At 35.4% G+C, this 17,149-nt stretch overlaps 3 protein-coding genes across 5 annotated transcripts; 1 reads left to right on the top strand and 2 right to left on the bottom strand.

Annotated features, from left to right (window-relative positions):
• Positions 1-2,268: 2,268 nt before the first annotated feature.
• LOC130985878 (uncharacterized) lies at positions 2,269-8,272 on the bottom strand. 2 transcript variants are annotated; one of them, XM_057909043.1, is made up of 9 exons: positions 8,002-8,272; positions 5,720-5,896; positions 5,525-5,618; positions 4,631-4,750; positions 4,493-4,541; positions 4,168-4,267; positions 4,001-4,062; positions 3,782-3,840; positions 2,269-2,690 (listed from the first exon to the last, which is right to left on the bottom strand). In XM_057909043.1, the coding sequence occupies exons 2-9, from the start codon at positions 5,869-5,871 to the stop codon at positions 2,583-2,585; spliced, it is 744 nt and encodes a 247-aa protein (XP_057765026.1). In that variant the 5' UTR covers positions 5,872-5,896; positions 8,002-8,272; the 3' UTR covers positions 2,269-2,582. The 2 variants fall into 2 exon arrangements, with proteins under 2 accessions (XP_057765026.1, XP_057765027.1); XM_057909044.1 differs by having other exon boundaries at positions 5,720-5,926; positions 8,002-8,230.
• A 2,703-nt stretch (positions 8,273-10,975) lies between these two features.
• Positions 10,976-12,256, top strand: LOC130985876 (uncharacterized). The gene is made up of 5 exons (XM_057909041.1): positions 10,976-11,452; positions 11,542-11,653; positions 11,732-11,813; positions 11,898-11,949; positions 12,018-12,256. The coding sequence occupies exons 1-5, from the start codon at positions 11,126-11,128 to the stop codon at positions 12,150-12,152; spliced, it is 708 nt and encodes a 235-aa protein (XP_057765024.1). The 5' UTR covers positions 10,976-11,125; the 3' UTR covers positions 12,153-12,256.
• Positions 12,257-12,266: 10 nt separating this feature from the next.
• LOC130985875 (uncharacterized) lies at positions 12,267-17,006 on the bottom strand. 2 transcript variants are annotated; one of them, XM_057909039.1, is made up of 6 exons: positions 16,618-17,006; positions 15,561-15,672; positions 15,277-15,448; positions 15,002-15,189; positions 13,942-14,087; positions 12,267-12,600 (listed from the first exon to the last, which is right to left on the bottom strand). In XM_057909039.1, the coding sequence occupies exons 1-5, from the start codon at positions 17,004-17,006 to the stop codon at positions 13,962-13,964; spliced, it is 987 nt and encodes a 328-aa protein (XP_057765022.1). In that variant the 3' UTR covers positions 12,267-12,600; positions 13,942-13,961. The 2 variants fall into 2 exon arrangements, with proteins under 2 accessions (XP_057765022.1, XP_057765023.1); XM_057909040.1 differs by having other exon boundaries at positions 15,002-15,099.
• Positions 17,007-17,149: the final 143 nt, after the last annotated feature.

The raw sequence follows: 17,149 nt of genomic DNA, 5'->3' as shown, positions 1-17,149 counted from the left end.
ATTAAAAAGATAAAGATTTGGGTGTGGATGTCCTGCATCCTTTTGTAAGGGTAATTAGTGTTTTTAATTATATTGCATTAATTTTTAATTAGATTAATAATCTATGATTATTGATTCAGTTAATGTCATCGTCGTGAGAATGTTTGCGTAGAAAGATATATATATATATATATAGGGAATGGGTGTGGTTATAGTGAGAACCATAATTATCGTGAGAACATAAGAACCATTAAAATTAATGCATCTGCTATATAAATTAATGCATTCATTGTTAAATTTAATGCATCCGAAAAAAATAAATTTTTTGCTGCCTTCAGGATTCGAACCCAGGATCTGCATTCATCCACCAAGATGATGCATCCACCGTAGATCTTGATGATCGAATGGCTTAAAATGGTTCTCCGTTCTAATTTTAATTAGTGGTTCTTATTTGAACCTCTCCCTATAGGGAATGGCTAAAATAAGAGCATTTCTTAAGATATAAAATAAGAATCATTTTCAGCCCTTAGATCATCAAGATCTACGGTTGATTCGTAATCCTGTTGGATGGATTTATGGTCCTGAGTTCGAATCCCAAAGGTAGCAAAAATTTATTTTTCACAATTCATACCTTTATACAGCGAATTCATACATGTTCTACATAAAATTCATATATTAAAAATTGCTCTTATTTCTTATTTTAAGATGTGCTCTCACGGTAGCCCACCCCTATATATATATATATATAGAAAAGTTTTATTGGGTAAGAAAAATATTTAAAGAAGTGAGAAATAAATGTCTTTTTCTTGATTCACTTATATTGGTTTTTGGAGATTTTGCAGTAATTTTCTAGTTAGGCTCCACATTATTACTTGAGTATCTTTTTAAAAAAATGTCACCTTTTTCTTAGATATTTGGATGTACAAAATCATAGACCTGGTAACAATTTTCTTTCTTTTTTTTCTTTTTTTTGTCTCTCGCGACGGCATGCATACAAATTAAAAGCAATATTAAGGAAAATAATGGCCACAAATTAAAAGTGAGGAGTCAATGGTATTAGTTTTCACAAGGATTAGAAATATGGATGGGTCACGATGATTCATAATCTCATTATCTCAAGTTGGTATGAGTTGATCAAATCTAGACGGTTGTCTATGCAGATACAAGATGGGATTTCAAATCATCAAATACCAAAAAGTTTGCTGGCGTTCTCAGCTTCCAAGAGCGATATGTATGCACTAATGTGTACACTATTACTTTCTACGTGTTTCATTTCTTTTAGCAAGTATGAAGAGCCACGTTATCAAATGCATAATCAAGGGAAGGGGCCAAGCCCAATAATAGAAATAGACGTTTAAGAGTCGAGCACAAATCACCTCCCTCAACAAATTCGAGCACATATTATTTATTCTATTGTTTTTTAAGCACATATACATTAAATATGATGGAGTACAAATACAAGTAGCCGACATTAATAATAATACAATAAAATTACAAACTTCAAAAAAAAAAAAAAATAAGAAGAAAAAATCCTCCATATGCCTCCTTACATCCTTAAAAGTCGAAGCAAATACATAAATTCCAAAAGGGTGGCCAACAAAGTCTGATTTGTGCTACAATGGATTAATTCAAATCCAAGAGTGTAGAAACGAAATATTCCATCCGTCCCGCAAAACTTGAACAATTTCTTTTTGGCACGAATTTTAAGAATGATAGTATTTTGTGTGGTATGTGACAAAGTGAAAGGGAAAATAAAAGGAATTTTTTTTGTCATATAAAGAAAGTAGTCAAGATTCGCGGGATGGAGGGCGTATGTAATAGTGGATTAATTGAGATAGTTAAGTTGTAATGGATGGATTAAGAGTTGAGTAGCAGAAATGAAATCAAGAAGCGTGTCTGGAGGAGCAGAGATCCCATGAAGCGAGGATGATTTTGGAGCATGATTACTGCTTCACTTTAGAAGACATGTTTAGTCCAAGGTTGTCACTGCTATTATTTCATCACTACGCAACCATATTGCATTTTGCCCCACCCTCCCAAATCCTGTCGACCAAACAACGCGGGCCAAAACCAATTCACATTTTATACTCATTCCAAACTTCATTTGCTTCTCATTGCCAACTACATCATAATCATATTTCAGAATATAATATAACTTCTGCTTTCCCAATCACATAGCTGGATAGTCTTCGGCATAGAAAACATTTAAATATATCATTGTTAGTCTCTTGCATCACAGTGAAGCTACACATTTAATTAGTATATAATATAAGGTCAATTGCCTGTAAATTATTGAAATTTCCTCAAAATTTTTGATTTTGCATACAATTTCAAAGTATACAAACTATTAATTTAGTCTGATTTTGCATATAGTACTACAATTGTGAATTTCCTCAGGAATAACAATATTTTAAGATGGTGGTGTCGAAAGAGTAACTAGGCAGAGTATTAGCATTTGTTGAAACGGACAACCAAGATCAAAGACTACAGCGGGGGCAAACAATGTAAAGCGGGGGTTTTGGCAATATCCTTTCGTCCCGAACCCCTTGGATCATGGCACCAAGAAGAGCATGGTGGATAGCAGCAATGATGCGTGCACTAGATCATTTCTGCACAAGTTTCTTCAGAACTGATTCTGCTCGCTGCTCGAATTTTGGTAAGGCCCAGTCATGTTGGACGATATCCAGATTATCTTTCTCTGCACCCAAACTCTGATCCAACAAGAAGAAACAAGCAATCATCATCACACTATTTCAGTGAAACAAATACATGGACATCACTTATAATTCAACTTTGAGAAATAGCATCATATTGGTAGGAGGTACAGACATTATGATGAGTCATTAGTCATTAAAAGGTGCCAAATTGCTAAACCCCCAGTAGCTGCTCATTTTCAGTGTGAACTGTGCAAGTTCTTTGACAGACTTACACCTTGTTATAAATCATCAAATGCTAAGGTATCCAGTATTTAAAGCCATTCATATCCCACCACAGGAACCAAGGCTGTGAGAGTAAATTGTGCACTTCTTTATTGGTCTTGCACCTAATCTCAAAAGTTCTTTGGTCAAATTGACTGATAAATATTTGGTCAGCGAGTTTTTCAAAAGTTAGGCACCCACAAAGCAAGGGCCAGTCATCTCCAAGAAAAAGATACTGATATAGGAGACCTATTGAGTGCCATGTCTTTAAAGAAAATCATAATTTAAAAAAGTATTTTATTAGCATTCTAAAAGACAAGATCCTTATAAAGAAACGGATGTGGACTATCTAGGTTTAACTAACCCAAACACAAAGTGCTGAATTGAGAACCAAATAAATTGAAATTCTGGGTCTGCAAACAACAGGTTTTCTGCTTAAAGAACAAGTGTTCAAATAGGTTCTACAGACTAATGCCTGCTATAGAGTCTAGCACGAGTTTCCACATCACAATGGTAAAGATTTTGATAAATTATCCCGAGTCCGGGGGACCATGAGTGCTGAAAACAGACAAGACCTGATATTTACATAAATGAAGAACGTAACTGAGCACCCATAAAATTCCAAAGACAGTTCCTCATCAAATCCTTAAGCAACCACAGTGTAGAACAAGGAACCTCTTCCAAGAGGAAATTATTTAACTTCTGATTTTCTCCAACACCCCCCACCCCCCACAACAACAACACACACGCACACATCATGTATCCAATTTAATGACTTAGGGAAACTGGTTTTGCTATTATAACCTAAAGGAGGTTTTTGGAAACAGAATAAGCTGCTCTTGATCATAAAAGCATATAAACAAGGATAAAATGTATAGCATTACCCTGGTTGGGTCAAATCCAAATCCACCCATTTGCATCATGCGCTGTGTATCATCAGTTGCTGATGAAGATCAAGTAATTGTGTTAGTTTCCCAATAGAGTACTTTCTTCGTCATAGTAATAGATTTGTATCTTGTTGGTTATACAACTCTTTTCCCATTTGTTTAACTATCAACAAAGAAACAATATAGAGGATTGGCAAAAAGGTCAAGAATACTGACCATTGTCTTCTCCAAGAATAAGACTAAAGAGACCTCTTAGCCCAAAAAGATTGAGAAAATACCTGCCAAGAAAAATATATTAATCACTATATACATCAGCCGTACAACCAACCGCAACTGTGGTTCACTTTTGCTAAGAGTTTTTCGTTCATGATTAGAGAAAATACCAGGAGCGACTGCTGACGTAACTGACATCGACAGTGCTCAAGTCTATGCCATTTTGCAGCATTGCCCTGAATCTCTGAGTAAGAGGAAATGGGATCTTTGCTGGTAATACAAGATGTGCAGCATTCATGTCAGACTTGAATAATTATATGCCGAAATTTCACCAGTGAAGCACGATATTTGATTTTAGTGACAAAAGTTCCAACAGTTGGACTTGAAAATCAATCTAAAGTGGTCTTAATTGAAGTACATTGAAATTCAGCATGTCAGGTTACTCATTCACAATATGTGAGGAAAGGATGAAAAGAAATAGGAACAAAAACACACCTGCTACAAATCCAGAGAAGAAGAAGTTAACCCAGGCAAAAGTAAGTGTCTGATCAACGAAAAGGCAAACAAGTTAGAAAAGATGGATCTTGTGTCAAACTACAAGGATCACAACAATGGAGTAGGCAGCAACTTCACCTGTGGAATAATCATGGAGAGATTTTTTTTCATCATATCCATAGCCATGTTTGGATCCGAAAACATTTGTGCCTGTGGGTTCTGAGCTTGGCCCTTGGGTACATGTAATAACCCATTCTCCTGCAATTTCAAATCCAGTGTTTAATCTTAAGAAAATTACATTGTAAGTCAGTCCTGGTTGGCATCAGATAACAAGAACATAAACATAAAAAGGCTACAGAAATATATATGACCAAATAACAAGTTTCTGCTAAAATTCACAGTCCACACACACTTGTAACTTCCACATCTCAGATGCAAACCCATGGTGTCCTCTTACAAAGAGCTTTATCATAAACATAGCTCCAATCTCTTACTTTTTCATGGTGAACGTGCTTGGAAGAATCACAGTGGTTGTTATATGCATTAAACCAGCCATTGCAAAAAGTCTCTAAAGTCATCTATGAATGCAATGGCAGTAGATTTCACACAGCTACCTGGCAGTTTCTTAGTTACGTCAAGAATATATATACAGTAGCAAAGCGCTGCTTCAAGCGGCAACAATTAAAAATTATCACCCTTTATACTTGCTTTTCTTTCTTCTTCTTCTTCTTTTTTTTTTTTTTTTGAGTTGGGGGGTTGGGGGATGAGGGATTGAGATTCTTATTGAGGTCTATCGCCCTTACAAGGCTTATGGGCCCTTTCATACTTGTTTACTCATCAGTCATCACAGTACTCTTCTTATTCATCTTCCTGGAAGTTTTCTTGAGATCTAAAAAAGAATTACCGACAACTCTGGTAATTAGATTATATGCCTATGCTCTTCCTCATACATATTCGCTCCAAAAACATGTGCTCAGTCATTACCAAATAACAAGCACAGATACAATAAACATCTACAACAAATTCTCTCACCTCATTGCTGTAGTAGTGCCTACGAGCACGGAACGACTTAGCAGGGATGAAATTAGCGGCCGCCCTAAGATTCCTTGCCCTAATTATCACTTGCCTGTCAACAGAAACCCAATCCACAAACTTCAATAGTTGACTACAAGCTTTTAACAACAGCTATCAATTCTATAAAAAAGAAGAAATGAAGTTGCGAGATACCCTTCTTTGATGATTTTAAGATCAGGAACTTGATCGGAGCGCATGAGCTTAGATACGAAGTAACGGAGGACTCCGATGAGCACCATCACCACCGATAACGGTATCAACACCCAGTCTCTGATCGCCGTATCCAACACCAAATCTTCTGCCATTGTTTTTCTCAGAAGGTTTCAGATCCTGCAAACTCGACTCTAGATTTTGAGTTTTCTACGTCAAGTTCAGAATATCAAGCTAGTGCTCTTCTACTTGGATTGTAATTCGATTTCTCGCAGTAATGGGCCTCGTTGGCCCACTGAAAGCCCGTCGAATGTTGGGCTTTGAGTAATCAGGCTCTAATTTGCAAAATTTCATGTAATGCTTTTTACTATTATAATTATTATTACTAAAATCCCAGAATTAAACAAATTAAGCATAGTTTATAATATATTATCAATCTTCACTGCAAGTTTTATAACTTAATGATATTCTTATCTTTACAAGGATTAAGGATGAAGAATTGGGTGCATTCCTGGTTCCCCTCTCCCCAACACAGAAACACATTTATTCATGCCATTTTATTTTAGAAAACATAAAAATATAGAAAGAAAACTACCAAAAATAAACTAAGATACATTAAGAGGCGTTTACTTTGCATAATTGAGTATTTTTATCCTCGAGATTAGATTTCTACAGTTCCACTCTTTCAATGAGATATAATCATATAAATCAAGCAAAATTAACTTAAATGATTGAAATAATGAAGAGCCTGATTACATATATAGTGTTTATTTTATTACATAGATAAAATGTCCATAATATACTCTTTTGTTTCTCAGTATACTCTTTTGTTTATGTATAGTATCTATGCCTCCTGCTGCTTTTGGTATCAGCTGATCATTATTTATGATGATGAAGCAACACACCAAGTGCTATTTGTTTAGTTGTTTACATTTTTTTTATATGGTGTTCAAACATATCAATCTTGGGGATGGATAGTCATTGAAGCTATACATAGAAACATGCTAATGGAGATTCAAGTAGAAACACAAAACATCAGTAGAAGTTCAGGAAAATTTCAGCAAGTTTTGGAAATGTACTTTTTCATTAGAGTTACTCTTATATGAATCAATAGACATCTTATTATTACTTAATCATTGACAAAGAAAAGTCTTCAACATTGAAGAAAACCAACAACAATTTAGCACCAAAGTTACCATAGTCAGTTTTGTATTTTGTCAAAAAATTCAAATTATTTAATGAATACAAGGTATTTCCATACTCTTCGAAAATCAACTATCAGTGTATAATGATCATGACTGAAATTAAAGATGAATAGTGTTAGAACAAATTGGAAAATGCTAAAAGTTAAAGCTATTATCTACTCTGCTGAAGATCCGATATATTATTTTTTCCATTTAATTCTTTTTATATATAGCAATTCAAATATGAAAAAAAAAAGTACCTTTTTGTACAAACTGCTTATGACCCATTCTTTCTTTTCAAAATGTTACTTAATAAATCTATGAACAAGTCATTTTTCAGTACTTGCAAGTTGTAATCTATATTAATTAACATTTATTTTTCAGCTTGGAAGGATAGATCAGATTTGTAATATGGCTTGATAAATTACTGATTTTTAAGCAGCCGCATTCGCAGGCCGAAGAATTTGTTCACACTTGGACCTACATGTCAAATTATATTGATTTGTAGTGATCTACGTATAAACAAATGATGCATATATAGTGGTCAATCTTTGAACTGTCAGACTGATGCATCCATATCAAATTTGTTAAGCTGAATATCATTCTTGAGTCGCTAATCAAAGGTTATATATCACTGCCTCTGTTTTATTTCAATACCAATGAATGCTACGGTGTTTGGAGTTCTTGTCCCATGATCCTAGAATGAGAACATGTCTACTTTCTACATTGGATAAAGCATTGCAGGTTATACAATAATATAACAAATAATAAAGAATATTTAGCATACACCTTATGATGTATTAATATGTTAATTGATTCTAATCACATATCATTACAATCAGATTGCTGGCTTTTAGATCCTCTCAAAGTTTCACAACAAAAATGGTAAACCATATCATCATTCTTATTTTAGTCTCCCACTATATCATTAATCCTCACACTTCCTGCTCTGTATTTTTTTTCACAATAAAATCCATAAAATGTAAATTAAAACCTAATACAAGTCAATTTTCTAGCATCCAATTCTAATAGAAAAAGTGTGAGGATGATTTAACAAATTATTATGTCTACTCAAATTCTAATCAAAACTGAAGTTATTACCTTTCAAAGTAGAGAATGAGGAAGCTAACAGCGAAGGGGAGGCACTGAGGCGGCGAACGGCGAAAGGGAAGGCGACAACGACGTGCTGACTACGAGCTACGTCTAAAAGTGCTACAAGAGGCAGAGAGAGAAACGGCGGCCAACGATCTGGAGTCGAGGCGAGAGAGAGAGGGACGATGGAGGGGCTACGGGAGACGGATTGTGGTTGGGGAAGGAGAGGACAATGAGTTTGCTGTAGAAGTTGTGAAGGGCTACTCTTTTTATTACTAGTAACTTTTAATTATTAATTGTATACTACTAATTTCATTTTGATCCGGTTTGTTCATATCAGGATAATATAATCTTCATTAGTCATTTTTATCTCTCAAACTTTTATTTTAAATATTAATAAATACTCCCTCCGTCCATAAAAAAACTTCCTAGGAGGGAGTGGCACGAGTTTTAATAAAATGTTGTATAGTGTATTGAGAGTGGAGAAAAAGTTGTAAAGTGTATTGGAAATTGTGAAAAAGTATTAATAATTTATTGTGTTGTTTTAATTAATGTTATTTGAGTTGTGGGAATTGTCTTAAAAAGAGAGTATTTTTTAAGTGGTGGGGTATTGTCCCAAAATAGGAAAAAGTAGGAAGTTCTTTCGTGGACGTCTCGAAATAGAAAAATAGGAAGTTCTTTCGTGGACAGAGGGAGTATATTATACATGCAATGATGTATTAGATAAAATTTAATGTTATAAAATGTTGTTGGGTTAGATAGACTCGACTCGTTACTCAATCTCGAGACAATCATAACTTAGAATTTATATTACTAAAGAAATCATAACCTATATATTTTAGTTAAAGTATGTTATAGGTAAATAATTTGCATGTTGAGATTGGTATTCAAAGTATGTTAGTTAAGATATATTTGTTGAATTTTATTTTGAGTCCATTAATGATTGAAAAAGATAATGACTTGAATTATATACATATTATAATATATACATATTTAAATATTTTAGTTACACATTTTAGTTTTAACTATTATTATTCCAATAATTGAAAAACTAACTATACTTAATATAAATATATGTATTTAATTAAGTGTCTATGAGATTTTATATATATATTTAATAATATACTCTATTTGACCTCAAAAAATTAACTGCATTTTCAATTGCACGAATTTTAAAAAATATTAGGTGAATGTGTGAGTGAAGAACTTATCTCATTTTTTTTGTGAATAGAGTGATGTCTAAAAATGAAAATTGATTAATTTCAGAAGATGTCCCAAAATAATAAATTATGCATGTTTCTCGAATACGGGGGGAATATTTTTAATTTATTATATTTATATTTTTATATAATAATTAAATCAGTATCTATTTTATATGTATAAGAGAATATAAAAATATTTTTTATTATGCATTTTACACATGCAAATGCTAGTTGTTTCATACAGTAATAACACCTTTTTTCATAACCTAGCATTGAAATTTCACTCCAACGATTTAATCATGACATGACATGTGAGAGTATATAGTGTTGCATAATTTAAAGGGGCTAGAGCATCTGCATTGGGGTTACATGATATCTTACATGATAGTCTATTTTATGAGGGGGGACCACATGGTGTAAAAATGATGCATTGGGGTTCCATGATAGCATTAGTTTTGATCTTTCCATTTTTCATTTAAGTTTAATTTTATAAATTTAAATTACACAATTTACTTCAAATTTAAATTGCATTAATTTTGAATGAGAAGAATTGTGGAGTGAAAGCGAGGAAGAAGAATGAGGAAGATAGAATATAAAGAGAAGAAAAAATTCTAAAAAAAAAAAAAAAAAAAAATCGGACGGTCAAATTTGGCACGGAGACCGAGGCAGTCAAAGCAATTTTCAAATTCAAAAATCGATTTTTTTATAAAGGCGCGTGTAAAACACGCGCCTATTTTCAACCGTATAAAGGGCTACACAATAGAACATGTAGCCCTCGTGTAAGTTCGGCCCGCATCGCTTACACGATAGCAGACTAACACGAGTAAGCTGCTATCGTGTAGGCATTGTCAATGCTCTTATAGCCAAAAAATACACGAACTTTGAAAAAAGTTGCAATTTTCACCTCAACTTTCAATTAAACCCCAAAATACACGAACTTATATTTTAGTTGTAATTTTCACATAAGTTTAACTTTCAATAAAATTAGAGCTTAATTGACAATAGAAATTAAGTCAAATATAATTTTTGTCTTCTTAGACCTCCGAGCTTCTAAATAATCATCATCATTAGAAGTTAGATCAACATGAGATGAATTTCCGACTGTCAATTAAGCTCTAATTTCGTTGAAAGTCAAACTTAGGTGAAAATTGCAACAAAAATATACATTCATTTATTTTGAGGCTCAATTGAAAGTTCAGGTGAAAATTGCAACTTTTTTCAAAGTTCATGTATATTTTGGCCATAACCCCTTTATTTAAACTCGGCCTGTATTTTATTTTATGAGTTCACTTTGATTATTGTAAATTCAAATTCACCAACTATACATAAATTAAGAAAATAAGTATATGAGGAATTCGTGAAATTGAAATTAAAAATAAAAAATATATATATGAATAAGTATATATGAATTTCTTTTACAAATAAAAAATTAAAAAGACAATTGACAACAACTAAATTCTATGAACATTCATGAATCTATTAATCTTTTTACTAAATGCGTAAATTTAAACAAAAAAATAACACACCATAAAATAGTTTGTTTTCAAGCATGCGTTCTCTTTGGTTGTAAATTTACATTACAAAGGAGGAATAATATTATCACATCATTTTTGAAGGGATAATATTATCTCTCCTTTGTAGTGTAAATGAGGAATGAGTAAGGGTCAAGTAGAAAATGTGGAAAAAGAAATGAAGGATTTAAAGAGTGAAATTTTATTTATCCTTCATTTTTTCATAATAAATTTACAACCAAAGAGAGCGCACCCTAAGGTAATAATCTACAAAAATAAAGGCACAGGTGGTTTTAGTTCTTAACAGTGCTGGCAAGAATCAAGATACTAAGCTTGCACTCCATCTTCAACCTTTATTCCCTACTCCCTCTCTCTCGCTTTGACATTTTAAACAGCCAACTCCCATGCTTGGATGTTTAGATGGCTTCACCTTCAGTTCCCTCCACCTTACGTTTCTGCACAAATTTCACTCCATTTCTGGGTGTAACAAAGATTTCTCATGAATTTGGCCCAAGAATGAAGCTGCGCCATGCAAATTTGTCACAAAGCATTTCACAACCAATACATCTCATCCGCGCGGCCCACGACTTGGGGCCGCAAGAGGAACACAGAGCTCTCGAAACAGTGCTCAAGCTCTATGAAGCCATCAAAAATAGAAATGCCAATCAACTTTCAGAAACAATAGCAGAAGAATGCTCCTGCGTTTCCAACTTTGTCTCCGCCTTCCAACCTTATCTTGGTAAGAAGGTACGTTCTTCCAATAAACTTTGATTTCAAATGTTTTTGATTTATAATTAAGTTGGCAAGGAAATAACAAATATTTACTCTCATCTCAGCAAGTCATGGCTTTCTTCTCATCTCTGATGAAATACTTGGGGAATAACATAGAAATTGTGGTGCAACGGACCTTGGATGAAGGGATGGTGGTTGGTGTATCCTGGAAACTAGGTTCTCTTCCTTTACATATAATCCTCCTTATTTATAACTGTCATTCCTCACCTTCTCCGCCATCTTATCATTTCTCAGAGTGGAAGAAGGTCCCGTTGCATCTCGGGAAAGGCTTCAGCTTCTATACATGCCATGTTTACCAAGGCAAGGTCATGATAAGGCAAGTCGTCAATTATAAATCCACACGACCCCCGTAGCTTAATCATATTCTTCATAGTGTAATCGAGGGTTCGGCTTGATCTAGGAATGTGGAGATGTTCCTGGAGCCAATACTTCACATGGAGCCACTAAGACTGGTGAGATTCAAGATTCAAGTCGTTTGATTTTGATGCAAGAACAAGAATCATATGTTTAGATTGGACAGGAACTGATAGCTTTGGCGATGGCTGCGGTAGACAAGCTTAATCCCCAGCTTATGTTGAAGAAGAGGGAAAGAAAGGTTATAATCATTTTGTTCATCCTTCTCTTCGTGGCGGCACTGGTATGCTCATTCAAATAACGGACCACCTATGCTTCGGCATTTATCATCTCTCATATTGTATTTGCACACTAGTTAGTCCTTTTGAACACTAAATTTCAACATAAGAAAGCAAGGCATTAGAAATCGTACGGATACAAACAACAGCGAAACATCTTTGCCATGTATGATACAAGAGGCAGCATCTGTACACCAATCATAAGGTGTTCACAGTCGGTCATGTATCTATTTCATCCTATCCGTTACAACGGCAGCAGTCAGATAGATTAACAACACCCTAAACAAGCTACGGCACCATAATTACAAAACGATTCTAGCCCACATACAGGAGGGGTACTAAGTCACACTCTGATCTTAGTGACACCATAGCATCTAAACATTAGACAAATCGATAGAAACTAGAATCACATCTCCATATGGCAGCATCAGTCATGTCATCATAAACTAGCAAACTACAGCATCGAGATACCTGCAAAAGTAGAAGAAAATGGATGTCAATTGTGGTGCTATCGCAACTCAATGGTCTTATTTCCTAGTGAATTCCATTGAGCAAAAGTGCATAGTGGAATTACATGATGATTTTCTATACAAGTTACACACATAATAAGCCAATAATGTTGTTATTGTTCTTTTCCACAAAATCCTATTCACTGATACACACAACTCTAATAATGCACATAATATCCCATAAAGTCATCATCATAATATTGCTTCAACCACAGCACAAGTAGCATAATCATCTCATCAGAATCAAATCAAGAACACAGCATATGCCACCAATTGCTATCATATGAGGAAAAAATCTTTTTGGTTAAAGTAATCATCACCAAAACCAATGGTGAAAAACCAGAAACAGCATCCTACCATATCAACAAAGTTCAACCTATGCTACTCTAGAAGCCAAGACTAATGAACCCTATATCTCCTTTTGACCTTGGTACTCCTGACAATCACTATTGTCTCCATACTTCATCCATAGAACATGCACGTTCAAGATTCAGTGCATGATGGGTAGATGAAAGATTATATAGCTCAATCAAGGAGGAAGTATGTGGGTTCAGATTGTCAAAAGAGATATACCCATAGAGATGTGTTGATCATGTGATGGGAAGGATATTGGAACAGCAGTATCTTGTTTATGGTGTGTGTAAAAAGACAATGCTGAAGTTGACCCTACTGGTATGCTGGTTTTGGAGAATGTGAAATGGGTTAATTAATTTCTACGTATTCAAGATTTTCCTCTTTATGGGCGTTCCATCTATCTGATTAGGGTAGAAGAGACAGAATGTGGTATCATCTCAAGTGGGTTGCCAGCACTTTACAGAACTGCAACTACATCTATATATTACCGAACAGAGGAGGATTAGAGCTGAAAGATCATCACAATTCACAACCAATGAGATTAAATCACTATATATAATAGCTATCAATTGTAAATATTACTCCCTCCGTCCTACTATAAGTGGCTCAAAACTTTTTGGCACGAGAATTAAGGAGAAGATGTAAATTGGTTAAAAGTGGTAGGGCCTACACTTTTTAAAGGATTAAATTTTTCCATTTATGAAAATAGGCAACTTATAGTGGGACGGCCCAAAATAGAATACATGCCACTTTTAGTGGGATGGAGGGAGTAATTATTACAGCAGCATGCAAACTATAAAAGGAAAGGGTAAAGGGAGAAGAGGAAAAAGTAGTCTTATGATAGCAAGGCCCTCAGAAGAGTGACAAATATGCAGGTAGACCAACAAAACTATGAAGATGCCAAGTTTTATTTGTGTAATAGGCACACCCAAGGGAACTTACAGCTTACCATTCACATACAAGAAAACATTAACATTGCTTCAGTAAATGATGGCGCAAAAGCATCTCCTGAATTCCCAAAGCAGAAATGCTTTCACACCCCAAAAGCTCCTGAAGCTTCGCATCACAATGAATAACCATAGAACTCAGTGGATCCTATAAAAGAGAATCAAGGTCAAGAAAAACTACTGATGGTAATATGTTAGTAAAAAACCCAATATGCAATAACTGAAGCAGTGGACCGGAAATCAATTTTGCTTCCATACTAGAAACAAACACAACAAAGACTAAGTCAGCACTGTGTGGAGCGTATGACTGGCAGGTGATATGGCACATTCATGGGGGCATCAAATGTGTGAACAAAAGTCACAATTGCTTAAGAGAAATGAATGCATTACCCAGAGAAAACCTGTTAAGTTGGATATTACTACCCTATTGACCAACCACTATGTGACTATACCAAAGAGGATATGAACTCCAGCTGCAGAGGTTCAACTCCATCAGGTTGACAGACCAGTGCTAACCATCACTCTTGAACTATCGAGCATACATGCTTTGCGACAAAGATAAGTATGACTAAGGCCTATGCTATATTTCGGGAAAATATCATATACTGTCCCAATGTTTAATTCCCAAAAATGTCCCAATATTTAAAACGTACGGTTTTGGTACCTAAGTTTAAGAGTTTTTTAAAGAATATCACAAATTCGTCCTGAATCACATTTTCTGAGGCGGAAATCCTACGTGTCACGTGTATTCTGACGTTAGAAATCAGATTGGCATTCAAGGATTGTAAGGAATGTCGGCCTCTAGCATGACATGTCAATTTTCTAAAAAAAATGCAGTTCAGGACTTTTTTAACACTGTTTAAACACCAGGTGCTAAAATATTACTCCTATGTTGTAAACGTTGGACTTTTTCAGGGACATGCATAAACATGGGACATTATCTGACTTGATCAGCTGGAGAGGAAAATACAATAAATCTTTTTCTTTTAGACTAATTCAAATAGGGCAAGAGATTAATATACAAACCTAAAAGATAAACCAAATATACATATCATACATTACCTCTAGTTGGTTAGCTTTTATGTACTCCCAGACACGCCCCAAAGCCTCCGACTGAAGCATCTCTTTTTCTCCAGTTCCAAAAAATTTTGCTAGTTCATCTGATATTATCACAGGAAGAAGACTGGGATCAGAACTTTGCTTTGTAGAATCATCTTCAACTTTTGATTTCTTGGCTTGAACTGGTTCTTCTGCAAGCAGTTAAGGAATACTGAGATAAAGATATTTGTCAGTAAGATTATATACAAGAGAGGTTGCCCCAGGTTCATCTTGCATACTCGTTGGATCAAGTCGCAAAATGTGCTTTGCCAACAGCTTATTCATCTTGAACATGTCAGTGCAGTCTGTCTCAAAAACCAACCGCAGAGCATCATCACAGATAATCTTTCTCTTGTTCTCTGGATCCTGAAGGTTATGCTTCCTAATATACACCCACAGCTGTTTCACTATCTGTATTGACAACAAAGCAATTTCTTATGGATTATACATAAATTAGACAGACACAAGTAGAGTATGATGTGATCCCAAAACAAGTTAAAGTGCTAGCTCATGAGATCCAAACCTCTGTCCTTGGTAATTCTGGCTGCCCAACAATCGCCTGAAGTTTAGGTGAAACACCACATAGTTTGTTTAGACCTCCAGGACCACCCCTTCTTTTGGTTCCGGCTGGGGCTCTGTAAACAAAGTATATTAATTATATTACATTCAAAAGATGATCACGAGTGTCATACAAACCATGGAACGGAAGTTTTCCGCTTGCAGATCCCAAATGATCTTAATTTCACAGAAGTGGATGTCAACATTAAGTTTCTTGAAATGGAAGTGCCTATTACGAGTCCTTCTAAAGAAGGGAAATAATGCACGGCTCAAAATAAATCTGCATGTTGAATATCAGAAACTACTAAGCAGTGTTTTGAATTCAATAGAACGATGCGTTAACACTTAATAGCATTACACAGTGGAATAATGCAAATTGTGGGTGGCCTATTATTTTTGGAATCACATTTTCTTCTAGGTTTAACATTCCTTGACACAATGACATCTAAACCCCCAAAATGGTTATTGACATATACTACAGATTACAGTAAGGAATAGAAGAAGGACTATTACATCTGTAACGTTAAAGTAAACTCATCAGCAGGCAACGAGTAAGGGTTATAAGACCAAAACAACTTGAAATGTAATTTTACTAAAAAAAATTTAAAACAAGTATTGTCTTAGTAATAAGTAATTAACTTGTACCTATCAAGAATAACGCCAAGTCAAAGAAACAACCCCAATTTCAACCCTTTATCAACAAACACTGATAGTAACGTCAAATCGTAAGTCTACGAGCAGATACACCAAAAAAGCTAATAGGATCTAAAAAAGAAAGAGAATTTATACATTTCCACAATATACAAAGCCTAACCAGAGTTAACCATAGGCACAAAAACAAAGCAACTCACGACTCCAGCTCAATGAAACAGTTAGAACTTCCTGTGTAAAAACCACCTAATTAACCCAAAAGCAAAAGAGAAGCATTCGACAGCCCTCCTCCACCCTCCAAAAAAGAAAATTAAAAATAATAGTAATAAACAAAACAATGAGGTCCATGTAATCAGAAAGGAAACGCACACCTTCCTTTGGGCGTTTCAGAAGCATTTGCTGCCGCATTCTCTTCTTTGGGCCGCGGAGGCTGTGGGTGTAGCACTTGTGGCGGCGGCGGCAGTGGCGGCTGCGTGAAGGCAGGGTCAGTTTGCTGCTGGAGGGCGAAATGAGGTTGGTGAAATGGCTGAGGAATGAGGTAATGGGGGTGAGGTTGAGGGGGAAGCTGGTCTTTGGGAACGGGGTGGGAGCGGAGGAGGAAAGTGATCTGATCTCTTATAAACTCGGCTTTGTGGGCGAGGCTCAACCCTAGCTTGGCCTCCAGGCGCTGCACGACGCCGTTGAGAGAAGTTACGGCGTTGGGGTCTGACTGACGGAGAACTGCCTCGACGGCTTGCGCTATCTCCTGGTCTGACACCATGGCTACGCGATGCTTCTGCTTCTCAACTCATATACAAACGGCTCCTCCCTCTCTCTCTCTCTCTCCACGGCCAGCGCAGTGGGGCGTTTTTTGTAAAAAGAGGAAAGGAAACACTATTCAAAAGATAAAGAAAAAGAAGGTGG

This window comes from Salvia miltiorrhiza, chromosome 5, assembly GCF_028751815.1.
Source record: "Salvia miltiorrhiza cultivar Shanhuang (shh) chromosome 5, IMPLAD_Smil_shh, whole genome shotgun sequence".
NCBI lineage: Eukaryota > Viridiplantae > Streptophyta > Magnoliopsida > Lamiales > Lamiaceae > Salvia > Salvia miltiorrhiza.
Note: the sequence above shows the minus strand (reverse complement) of the source record. Positions and strands in the feature narration are given on the sequence as shown.

Excerpts from the sequence above, each read along its gene's own strand:
- LOC130985878 (XM_057909043.1), bottom strand. The coding sequence starts at position 5,871 with ATGGCAGAAGATTTGGTGTTGGATACGGCGATCAGAGACTGGGTGTTG. Across the intron at positions 4,751-5,524 it reads GGCACTACTACAGCAATGAG|GAGAATGGGTTATTACATGT; the intron begins GTGAGAGAATTT and ends TTGAAATTGCAG. Across the intron at positions 4,268-4,492 it reads CTTCTCTGGATTTGTAGCAG|CAAAGATCCCATTTCCTCTT; the intron begins GTGTGTTTTTGT and ends TTGTATTACCAG.
- LOC130985876 (XM_057909041.1), top strand. The coding sequence starts at position 11,126 with ATGGCTTCACCTTCAGTTCCCTCCACCTTACGTTTCTGCACAAATTTC. Across the intron at positions 11,453-11,541 it reads AACCTTATCTTGGTAAGAAG|CAAGTCATGGCTTTCTTCTC; the intron begins GTACGTTCTTCC and ends CTCTCATCTCAG. Across the intron at positions 11,950-12,017 it reads ACATGGAGCCACTAAGACTG|GAACTGATAGCTTTGGCGAT; the intron begins GTGAGATTCAAG and ends TAGATTGGACAG.
- LOC130985875 (XM_057909039.1), bottom strand. The coding sequence starts at position 17,006 with ATGGTGTCAGACCAGGAGATAGCGCAAGCCGTCGAGGCAGTTCTCCGT. Across the intron at positions 15,673-16,617 it reads TCTGAAACGCCCAAAGGAAG|AGCCCCAGCCGGAACCAAAA; the intron begins GTGTGCGTTTCC and ends CTTTGTTTACAG. Across the intron at positions 15,449-15,560 it reads CAGAATTACCAAGGACAGAG|ATAGTGAAACAGCTGTGGGT; the intron begins GTTTGGATCTCA and ends TTGTCAATACAG.